We start from the raw sequence: 12,237 nt of genomic DNA on the forward strand, positions 1-12,237 counted from the left end.
AATATTCACAAAATTAAATAACTTTCAATTCAATTTAAAAAAATCAATTCAATCAAATCTTTTTTTTTTTTAACCAAACCACTCGGAGCAATAGTGAAAAACTTTATTACTTTGGTTATGAAAAGATGAGCAGGACAGTTTTCCTCTGCATTTGTTGTTTTGCTTCTCTTTTTTGGATTCACTTTTCAATTATTTGGTTATGCATTCCAGTTTCACCTCAAAATGGAAACTATTTGGTGCCTTCCAAAAAACTGTCTTATACAACATAACAGTAAAAAATTAAAATTAATTAATTACCGATGTTGATTTTTTTTACATTTCGCTAAAATTATTTATTCTAGAACATTAATTAAAAATAAGTTTACTTTTCAAAACTAAATTTATTATTAAAAAGTATTCTAGACTGACATATGATTTCTCTGAACTTAATGGGCCCTAAAACTGCCTACTTGCAATGTGTAACGCAAAAATTCAATATCAGCATTTAAACATTTTTTTTTCCATCTAAGTCTTTTTCCTTTAAAATTTATTTGGATTGATTGATCTAAGGTATATTTTATGTGTTTGATTTAACAAATTTAAACGTGTATTTTTGTGAATTTAAAAATATTAAAAATGAGAAAAAAATCTCTTTAATGAATTAAATTTGTTTAGTTTGACCGATATGTATATGGGACAATTCAAAAACTTGCCTTGAAATTGTTATAAATACATTTTCAACTTTGAATATAAAAAATAAAAATAAAAATCAATTATTAGTTTGACTCACATAAACAAAATCAATATGAAGTCAATTAAAAATTTAATTATACAAGTTTAAAAATTTTATATATATATATACACATTGCACCAAATACATATATGCAGTTGATTCATGAATCAACTAATAAAATTATTTGTAACGTAACTCTAACAAGATAATTGTCAAATCAAATCTTAAACTAATATATGTAACTCTAACAAGTTAATTATCAAAACGAATCTCAACTGATATATATATATATATATATAACTCTAGCAAATGAATTGTTAAATGAAATCTCAAACTAATATATGTAACTCTAATGGAAATCTCAAACTAATATTGATTTGGTTGGTTTCTTGCAAACAAAGACAAACACAAAAGTCTACTCATCAGTGTCCTATGTAATTTGCAAAATTATTTAAGATAATTTCCTTGATATTTAAAATTCTAAACTTTATATATTAAAGTAGATATTAGATAGTTCCTACGCTGCTATTGATTCATTTTTGCCATAATTTGAGAACATCTTCTATTAGGTTTTTCTTAACTTATTATAAACTTTGTCTCTTTGTGAAAAGTGTCTTTTTTTGTTACTTCATTTTATACTTTGTCTCTTTCAATACTGAGCTTGGATTTTTTTCAATTTTTTGGATCACATTAGGGCTTTTAAATGTGCACACTTAAGAATTTCCTGGAAAAGCATTGTCATGCTTAACAAATTAGTGTTGCTTGATGCATCTATTCTGAGTCCACCCTTGGTAATGCTGTCTATTTGTTTCCCATTCCAAATTGCAATTTTTTTTTTTAGTTTTTACTAATATATGTTCATTTTTTGGAATACATTTCTCTTTTTTTTATTGGTGCTATGTTTTTTTGGCTTGCACGTCTAGTGATTTTTATTTTTTATTTTTTATTTTTTAATTTGGCATGCTGTAACTACACCTTTTCAGTTAGATAGAGTACTTTGGCTTACAATAAGAAGAAAAAAAGTTGTGTAAAAATGAAGTGTCTGATGCTAAATCATATTCAAGTTACTAAGTTTGACACGCTCATGTTGCTGAAATTAATTCATACAATACTTCAACACCAAATATAATATTACATACTCTATGTTAAAACAACGAATCCAATTTTTAAGAAAACAAATAAATAAAACACACACAAAAAAGATTATAGGTGTTCAAAAAAACCAAAAACTGAACCAAATTGCTGAACTGAACTGGTTTTGAACTGAACTGTTTATAAAAATTGAGAACCGAACTGTTTTTGAACTGATTTTTTAAGACAAGAACTGAACCGAACCGGTTTTTAATTTAAAAAACCGAACTGGTTTTTAATTTAAAAAACTAAACCGAATTGGTTTTTATTTCAAAAAATTTGAATCAAATTTGTTTTTTATAAATAATTAGGGGTAATTATGTAAAATTTGGCCTATATGAACAAAAAAACTAAGTTAAATCGGTTCAGTTTAAAAAAAACTGGTTCGGTTCGGTTTTTTAAACTGAAAACTGGTTTGATTCATTTTTTCGAATTGAAAATTAATTCTATTCAATTTTTAAACGGTTCTAGTTCAGAACTGAACTTTGCCCACCTAATATTATTTAACCATCTTGATTTAAGCTATTGATAAAAAAAAATAAAATAAAAATAAATCAAATGATATTGATAATAAAAAAAGTTAACTATATATAAAAATTACAAGTATTTATATAATCAATTAGATAAATGATCAACTAGTATAAAAAATAACTAACTCGCTGACGTAACTAACTTGATTAATTAATCAACTAAAATACCTTACAACCAATTGCCTATATAATATTTTCAATTATACAATATTTAGAATTATGTAAATATAATGCAATATTTAAATGCTAAAAGAATTCAATTAACAAAGAGTTCAAGATACTTTTCCTTTTTAAGTTCACGATCTCAAGCACAATTTTCGGATTCAACGGGCATCATTAATTAGATTGGATGAGGGTGCAATACTACAGAGGATTTGATATTTATTAAAAGCAAGTATGAACTTAATTACCTCTTATGTTAAAGATTCAAGTGAAGTTTAATTTAACTTGAACAATAAAATTTTCTATATATGCAGTTATGCACGGAAGAACACGTGCACACAATGACATGTTGCCGAGGCAGGGGTTTTGCTTCTCAATGCAACAAATTTGTTTCATAAGATCTTGTTCGTTTTGATTCAGAAAAAAAAATAAAATTCAGAATTAGTGATCAATGTTAGTTGAAAAGCTCTTGTCAACTAAAATAGACAATGCAGCAACCTTATTGTCGCTTCAGCTGACAGCAACAATGTTATTATGTGTGAACTTTTTTATGTGAAAAAAATATTGTATTTTTTGGGAAGAAATCTCACACTAGTTTCTAATGTTTCAATGAAATTTTATTGCATATAATATAGATTGAGAAAATAATTATTTTGAGCTTGTGTGAGGTGTTTTCACGGTTATTTTTTTAATGTATTGAAATTGTAAATATATTTTCAATGTCAATTTTATTATAAATTTTACTAACTAAATTAATAAAAAAAATATGTTGAAAGATTAAATTGATAAACTAAAGACATATTTTAAGACTAAAATAATTAATAAAAAATATATTAAAATAAATTTTTGTAATTTGATACATTCAAAATTATTAAAATAATATCTCATATATTCAAAAATAAAAAACGACAAGCCATTTACGTTATCTGAATTCAATTAGCTTATATAATAGCTCCTATTTGATTTGACTCCTTTTACTTATTCACTATAATGAGTTGGACTATATACCGGAATATTTACTCATGTGTACAAGCCCAAGGAGCATACATTTAAGCACACGTGAATACTATATGTACGTTACTATATTCTTTCCACGCATTTTGATATCATTTCTTGCTTTCCAATTATATTATTTAATTAATATAAAGCTCAAAATATATTGGACAAATAAATTTTGGTCTTTAACTTCTAAATGAAAAAAATGATTTTTTTTATTTATAAAGAAATATTGGTTTAACACCATTAAGTGTACGGTGGTATCACCTTAAATTTATTATAATTATTGTAATTATTATGATTCTGACAAATTTAATGTAATATTAAATTTAGAGTAGCTTCTAAGCTAGAAGTAGTTTTTAAATAATTTTTTTTTATTTGTAGTAAATGATATTTATTTTTTCAAATTCATATAAATTATATTAATCTTTAACAATACAAAATCGTTAAAATAAAAAACGATAATGAATTTACGAACAAATTCACAATATTAAAGTTAATAACATAAAACATCAAAATACATACAAATATAATAAAATATGATAAAATTGAAATATCTAAATTGTACATTAGTTTTTATTTTTTTAAAACTATCGATATATTATATGATACTTAAACTCTTAAAAATTAATATAAATTTGAAATCTCTCAAAATTATGGGGTTCAGTAGTTCACACTTGATGTACATAATTAGAAGGCAATGATTAAGCTTTTCATTTGAATGATAGTATATGTGTGATAGTGCGTAAAGTGCATCTTTCCATTATTTGAATACTAAATAGATGAGAGAGATATCTATCGAAAGGAGTGTTGACAAGAACAAAAAACAAACTAAGTGCAAGGTTCCACTTGTTCATATGGTAAATCAAATAACTTGGATCCAATCCAACGTTGACTACTAAAGTTTAATTAAATATTTTTTTGACGAATATATTTTTATAATATATTTATCTTATATAATATATAATATACCAGTAATGCTTATTCCCTCTCTCACCCTCAAATGCATTCTTGATGATGCTTTGCAGCTTCTTAGACTTCCGACCTCACAACCACTGGTGCAACTCATCAACCGTTGTGTTAATAAATGTGTTTTAGAGAACTCTTGTCCTCTTTTAGATTCTCTATTGTTCACTCATTATAAGACTTCTTGTACTCTCTTATTTTATGGTTAATTTAATTCCATTTCTACAAAAATAATACTACATTCTTCCCTATATGTAAGATATTGTTGATCAAAACACAAGAATTAAAGAAAAAACATAAAATTTGTCAATAATATATATTTTCTTTTTAAATCATCTTTTAATTATTAAAAAAGAAAAATAATTTCTACATCCTTTACTTTAAAAAATGGTCTTAAAATCCACTAACTTTTTAGAGGACTATTCTTCCTTTAATTTTTGTCTTGTTCTAAAAGAAAATGTGTAAAAGTAAAAATATGATGAGAAAAAGTTTGGATTGAATCTGAATTACCTAGCGAAAGGGTTTTGGTGCAGCATTGAGGACCATCTAAGGTTGGATCCACATCCATCTTTACTCTCCAGTCATTTTCCCAATAATAACATTAACCAACTCCTTTCTTTCATTTCTTAATTAATTAATTAATTAAATATTTACACTACTCTAAGTCTATTAATATACTCTCTTTGTATTCTTTTAAAATCATATGATATAATAATAAAATTATTTTATGATCTCAACTGAAGCGGTGGAAGGAAGGTTCAACTGGGCAACAACTGTACTCTTCTTCATTATTCATCATCCTTTTCTCTCCTTCTCCATCACTCACCTTATTCCTTTAATGTCTTCCTAAAGGTACATGATGCAAGGAAGCTTCAGAAATGCAACTAAGAGTGGAAAAGATTCAACTATAGACAGAAAGTTGGCATTGCAACAAGATGTATGTATATACTATTGCCACTCTTTTTTGTTCTTTCTATTTTGAGTTCCTTGTATTGTTTATAATTGCCAATTGAGTTCATTTATGGGACTTTTAGGTGGATAGGTTGAAGAAGAAGCTTAAACATGAAGAGAACATTCATAGGGCATTGGAAAGAGCTTTCAATAGACCTTTGGGAACTCTACCTCGTCTTCCTCCTTATCTACCTCCCTATGTTAGTAAATCTCTCTCCCTCTTAACCACGGATGTTGACACATCAAAATCGATAATAATTTGAGTAAATGAATTAATTGAATGTAATCAATGTGTTTGGTGTTGGATATGGGATACATATTTGAACAGAAGAATTGGTACTACATATTTTTTTCTTCTGTTTTTCAGTCATTTTCTGAAAAAGTACTTGTGTCTATTTGCTGTTTGAGTTTTTAATGTTGAAAAAACTTGTAGATACTCGAGCTTCTGGCAGAAGTGGCAGTTTTGGAAGAGGAAATTGTTAGGCTTGAAGAGAAAGTTGTGCATTTCAGGCAGGATTTTTATCAGGAAGCTGTCTACAAGTCATCATCTTCTAAGACCAAATTGGAGCATTCACCTCTTCCAAACACTTCAAACACAACAGCAATGGACAGTCCTAAATTGAAGTCTCTTTCACAAACAGTTGATAATCCAGCAACATCTACACCTACTAGGCCTACCATACCACTCCAAGGTGAGAAAGAGCAACTCATCATTATATTTTCGCTTATTAAGCTTAATTAAGTACTGGTTTTAGAATTTTAGCCTGCATTTCTTGAAGTGCGGTAGTGTGGTTTGTGTCGAAAAATGGTGTAGTCCTTCCCTCATGGATTTTCCTTGTTGTTTGGATTGCCAGAGAATAGACAAGGAAAAGAGAATCAATCATGCACTAACTCTTCCAAGACCAGGCTGCAATCTTCCAAACAAATGAGTAAAACTCCAATTAAAAATATTCATGTTGAGGATAAGTCATTGCATAAAAGGCGGCATCCTCCAAAAAGGAAGGTAATTTTCATCTGTGTTATAGTGTCATGTCATAGAGATTCATATAAGTTTTTAGTTAGCTGTTGACTGCCTAACACAACTCTCCCATTTTATTGGGATTTCGGACCGGCTATGTATAGCAAAGCTAACATAGGCAAAATTGTTTTAGTGCTAGTTGGTGAAAAGAAATTCTTTGAAGTCAATGATTGTGAAACTCTGACATTTCTCACTGTGCAGCAAGAATCAAGGATAAAAGACCAGCAAATGGCACAATTAAGACATCCTAGTCCACACCAAATGTCACCAGAAGTTGACTGTCCAAATATGATTTCTGAAAATATTCTGAAGTGCTTATCAAGCATTCTCTTGAGAATGAGTGCTGTGAAGAATCCAAAACCTCGAAACTGTGTTGAAGAAACAGAGTTTTGGGATCCGTATGGTATCTGTCTGGAATTCAGAAAGAGGGATATTGGCCCCTACAAGCATTTATGTGCAATCGATGCTAAATCTTTCAATGCAAAACGAACCGCAAATACTTTGTTTTTACATCATCGGTTGAAGTATGTCGTATTCTATTCAACTTAGACGACTGTTTATTTTGAATTTGTTACTAGAAATTAAGCAGTTGCAGAATTTTGATCCTGGGAAACTTGCAGACTTCTTTTTAGGAAGCTAGCCTCTGTCAATGTGGAGAACCTCAACCGTCAGGAGAATCTTGCATTTTGGATCAACACGTATAATTCGTGTATGATGAATGTATGTATGTTATGTCCACTCAATGTTTCTGATCTTTTTCTACAACAGTTATTATTTTTTTCCACTTTAATCAGTGATAACTTATCTCAAGGCATGCAGTTAATTTTCTACTTTGATTCAGGAATTCATAGAGAACGGAATACCAGAGAGTCCGGAAATGGCTGTTGCAATGATGCGGAAGGTATGGACTATAAGACGATTATGTTTCATCTGTCTAGGATAGTATTGCATTGTGCTTGTTTTTCTGATTGAGTATGTAACACAACACAGCACAGGTATGTCCAACAACTTATGCAGTTTTCTTGTTACTCAGGCAAAAATAAATGTTGGTGGAGACATACTAAGTGCAACAACCATAGAGCATTTCATTTTAAGACTTCCTTATCACTACAAATTTGTAAGTCTTGTCCATTTCAACTCCTAGCATTTCAATGGATGAGAATAAATATTTAATTGCTGAATTCCGAACAGACTTTTTCAAAGAAAGCGAAAAATCATGAAATGATAGCAAGAAGGATATATGGACTGGAACTGTCAGAACCCCTAGTGACATTCGCTCTCTCTTGTGGAACTTGGTCCTCTCCTGCTGTAAGTTGATGAGTAATTTACACAAAAATTTGTTTTCTTCCACAACTCCACATCATTTTCTCGCATTGCATCAATAAACTTGAGCTGAAAATTATATACTCATTTTCTCATGATATATGTCTGTTGGATGCGGGTCATAGTTTACTGATAAGTGGACAAGTCGCTCAAGCGAGGTGACAGGTACAATTTTAGGGTAATCTTGTAAACTAGACTATAGTATTTAAACACAAGTCGTAATATATAACCCTAAGCTTGAATCATAATAGAAAAGAACCGCAGTCGCTATGTAGTCATTGACATAGGCACTATTACCCGAAATTTGTGGTCAGATCTCGCATATTCTTTGTTTGCGTTATTGTATTTGTTTTCTTTTGAAGTGGTGTTGTTGTTTCTAACAATGCCAAATGCAGGTGAGAGTTTACACAGCATCCCAAGTGGAGAATGAACTAGAAGTAGCCAAAAGGGAGTACTTACAAGCAACAATTGGAATTTCAACATCCAAGTTTGCGATCCCAAAGCTTCTGGATTGGAATTTACAGAACTTTGCAAAAGACTTGGAATCATTGCTAGATTGGATCTGCCTTCAGTTACCTAGTGAACAGGGGAAAGAAGCCATTAACTTGCTTGAGAAAAGAAAAACTGAGCCCTTCACACAATTTGTACAAATCATGCCATATGAGTTCAGCTTTAGATACTTGCTTTGCACATAATTATGCTCCAGTTATTTTTATGTATATTGTTTTATTGATGTTGGGGATGCAATTTTGTATATACCTGTAGATCATTCATAAAAAAGAATGTAGATGAATCATTCTGTTCTTTAATCCCCTTGGTTAGTGAATAAAGAAAGCATTTCAGTTGCATGTTGTATAGAATTTGAACTATATAACTGTGTAGCATTTTTACAAAATATTAATTGTCTGTTCCAACTTCCAATGTTCAACCTTTGTTATATCACTTAAAAATAAATGGCCTAATGGGTCCAATTTTATAAACTACACTTGTGTAATATCTCTACACTTGTGTAATATCTCTTACTTACTGCTATTCAGATTGCCGATTATCTCCACAAACTAACACGAGTCTTTTCGGTGTGTTTTTTCATCACTCACATTTTCCAATAAACTTCTCGGAAGATCATCAATTTCAAGAGTGTTTCAAGTCAAGCATGTTTAACTATAAAATTCTTATGTTATATAACTATAAAGTTCTTATGTTATGAGCTGTCGAAAATTAAATGCATCTTTTTGATAAAGATAGTACCAATCAATTCTTAGAAGTTACAAGTCATTATTAAACCTTACAGTTTTATACCACCATGGTTTAAGGATCCATCTAGTTTTGATGTGAACCGGTTCACTTTTGTGGTCTTTTGCTTAGAAGTATGTCAGGAGCCGCTATTGAACATATTTTGTATATCAGCGATCACTCCCCGCTTTTGTAAGCTATTTTTGTGTGAAACAAATTGACCAGTAACTGCATTGAGAAACAAAGGGTAAAGCTTTTATGAAGGGATATATTAGCATGAGCTGTATACATTAAATGATTTCTGTAACAATGCCAATCAGTGAATAGTGCTGCATTCACATCACAAGTACTGAAGATTATATAGTTCAACATCCAAAGCAGGAGTGACAGTGAAATAATGTTCTGTTATAGTTGGCACAAGTGTTGTATGTGGTCCATTACATAGAAGGGAGTTTTTGGTGTAACACAAGAGGCCTCTTAAATATAATTGTAATCTCTCATTTGCAGCTCCATTATGGTATTCACTTAGCTGCTGTGGCTTGCTGGCAGAAAAAGCTGATTTATTTTTACTCAGTTTTCTACTTGTATTGTTGTGGTGTCGACAACTAAACTACCAAGAAAATACTTACAAGAAGATCAAGTTTTGATTCCTTACTGTGATTTCCTTGTTCCATGCTCAAGCCTTATTTTTATTTTGGCAAATTGTACCTACTTGCTTGTTTCAATGTACCAATTCAGAAATGATAGTTTAGAATTAACTCAATAATTTTTTTTTCTTGCAAGTTTCTTCCACCGGAGATAATCTAATTTGAGACGCTTTCAACCACTAAATACAGACACCTCTTTCAATTAGGATTTGAACCATGTCTGCTACTCTTCCTAACCTTAAATATAAGCAACTTTAAGTTAATAAAAGTTGATGGATTTTATTCAAATTTTAATCTAATTACATTAACTTTTGATGATCCAAAATTGCTTTTATTTAAAGTTAGAGGAAATACGTGGTAGAATACTAGCTCTTTTCGTTAGACTTAATCCTGTTAACACTCAACATTTTATTTTGTAACAAAAGACAAATTAGACACATTATTTTCTATATCATCATTTCTTATCACTAGTTACTCCATTTTTAGTATTTTTTATTTAAAAAAAATCAAAGGATTTCTTTCCCATAATATCTGTGAGTATATGGTGTTACTTATTTTGCTAATTTATTCATATTTGTTTAAAAGTCATGTAAATAAGGTTGTAGAAGATGAATTCCAAATGTAGTAATTTGCGAAGGTGTAAAAAATATTCAGCTATAGGGATGACTAGATAAAGCCTAGAGTTCAAAGTTTAGAGAGGCCCCTTTTTGTTCTTATACTCTTCTTATTAATGATTTTGCCATATCATAAATTATAGTATATGGTGGTCAGACATAGAATCTGTAATTTTGTTTCATACTAAAGAAAATGGGAAAAAAAATATATTAGGCTTTCTGTACTGGATTGAGCTTCAATTTAGAGTGGTCCTGATTTTGTCTTTAACACAATTGAGAACCCTATCTACCACTACTACATACCCCTCATTAAAATAAATTCTACCAACGAATCATTAGCTTTTGCCTATTTATGCTGTGGACTTTAGGAAATCAATCAACAAATAAAGCATACTAGTCTTTTTTATTTTTTTTTTTATATATACAAAATGTATACTGGCTGTTTATATTATTCATATTGACATAAATATAATTATGTTAGATCACATACAAAGCATCATTACATTACATTGGACTAAAAATAACCAGATGATTAAATTAAATATTATATATGTATTTGAATTTTAAAACATTAAATATACATATAGTTTCATTTATATATTACTCAATAGTATTTTTATCTTCAAGGTACACTTTTATTCGTATTTTACACACCATCAAGTCGGTGACTATCCTTACATAGACAACTCGATCCTATAGATCAAATGATTAGTTACCGAACAAAATTCGATAAAAACAACATTATTAAAAATATTATTGGGCACAGCTAAGTACCAGGATTCCATGGACAGTTTATAGGCTTACAGCATAGATCACCATGCCTTTCCTAGCGTGAGCCACATACCTATGTGGGCATGCTTTTGTTTGTAGGCCCTTAGAAGAATGGAACTTCAAATGAGCATTGTCTCATTTATCTTTAATATATTTAAATATATAAAAATATATGTAAAATATACGTTATAGGCAACCGAAAGATACTTACTATTAAATATAATTTAAATTAATTTATAATTAATTAGAAGTTAGAATATAATTAAAAATTAATTAGAATATAATAAAAGTTAATTGAAGTTGTTATAATTTGTACAGTAAAAAATTGCTTCTATAAAAACCATCAAAACCAAAATCATAAATAGAACTTTTTTTAACTGAATTTCAGACTGTTAATCATTCTCTAAATTACATTCTCTAAACTGTTAATCATTATCTATTTTCTGAACTTTATATTTTCTTTTGTTTTCTTCTCAATTTCAATTCATCTCAATTATACAACATGTTCTAACAATTGATATCAAGAGCTTGGGTTATAATTCTTGGGAAACACGAGTGCAAGTGTGAGAGGGAATCAAAAATTGGAAAACACAAATGTGAGTGAAAAAAAAGAAAGAAGACATAAATGGAGGAGGATTTCCACAAATTTGTCAATCCTTGATGGGAAGAATTGAGAGAAGTGGTCTACATCAATGAGATCATTGTTGGGAACTCAACAAGTGTTTGAAATTGTTCAAGATGGCTATGAACAACTTGATGCGAATCCAACATAAAGACAACAAACAACTTTCAAAGATTGCAAGAAAAGAGATTGCAAGACATTGTTTTATATCCAACAAAGTATGGATTCAAAAACCTTTGAGAGGATTTCGAAGACATCTTCATCAAAGGAGGCATGTGAGATCTTGGTCAAGTACTATACAGGTGGGGAAAAAGCAAATAAAGTGAAGCTCCAAATGCTAATAAGGCAATACGAACTATTGTAGATGGAAGAAGATGAAGTTGTGACATATTACTTCAATCGTGTGCAAGTTGTTGTTAATCATATGAGAACAAATGGTGAATCATTAACTGAAGTGGTGGTTATTGAAAAGATCCTTAGAACATTAACACAAAGGTATGATCATATTGTGGTGGCCATTGAAGAATCAAAGGATCTTGATAAGATGAAGCTAGAAGATTT

General features: G+C 29.6%; 1 protein-coding gene across 3 annotated transcripts; it reads left to right on the plus strand.

The window, feature by feature from the left end:
* Positions 1 to 5,150: 5,150 nt before the first annotated feature.
* On the plus strand, positions 5,151 to 8,637 carry LOC101498847 (uncharacterized). Of its 3 annotated transcripts, XM_027331489.2 has the most exons (12): positions 5,185 to 5,253; positions 5,350 to 5,434; positions 5,532 to 5,648; positions 5,882 to 6,140; positions 6,303 to 6,451; positions 6,668 to 6,990; positions 7,087 to 7,186; positions 7,308 to 7,367; positions 7,500 to 7,583; positions 7,658 to 7,774; positions 7,915 to 7,954; positions 8,185 to 8,365. In XM_027331489.2, the coding sequence occupies exons 1-12, from the start codon at positions 5,225 to 5,227 to the stop codon at positions 8,217 to 8,219; spliced, it is 1,398 nt and encodes a 465-aa protein (XP_027187290.1). In that variant the 5' UTR covers positions 5,185 to 5,224; the 3' UTR covers positions 8,220 to 8,365. The 3 variants fall into 3 exon arrangements, with proteins under 3 accessions (XP_004517314.1, XP_027187290.1, XP_004517315.2); XM_004517257.4 differs by lacking the exon at positions 7,915 to 7,954 and having other exon boundaries at positions 5,151 to 5,272; positions 8,185 to 8,637; XM_004517258.4 differs by lacking the exon at positions 7,915 to 7,954 and having other exon boundaries at positions 5,190 to 5,253; positions 8,185 to 8,637.
* The last annotated feature ends 3,600 nt before the right edge of the window (positions 8,638 to 12,237 follow it).

The sequence above is a fragment of the Cicer arietinum genome, unplaced genomic scaffold (assembly GCF_000331145.2).
Source record: "Cicer arietinum cultivar CDC Frontier isolate Library 1 unplaced genomic scaffold, Cicar.CDCFrontier_v2.0 Ca_scaffold_6126_v2.0, whole genome shotgun sequence".
Lineage (NCBI taxonomy): Eukaryota > Viridiplantae > Streptophyta > Magnoliopsida > Fabales > Fabaceae > Cicer > Cicer arietinum.

Excerpts from the sequence above, each read along its gene's own strand:
- LOC101498847 (XM_004517258.4), top strand. The coding sequence starts at position 5,225 with ATGATCTCAACTGAAGCGGTGGAAGGAAG. Across the intron at positions 5,254-5,349 it reads ACTGAAGCGGTGGAAGGAAG|GTACATGATGCAAGGAAGCT; the intron begins GTTCAACTGGGC and ends GTCTTCCTAAAG. Across the intron at positions 6,991-7,086 it reads TTTTTACATCATCGGTTGAA|ACTTCTTTTTAGGAAGCTAG; the intron begins GTATGTCGTATT and ends GGAAACTTGCAG.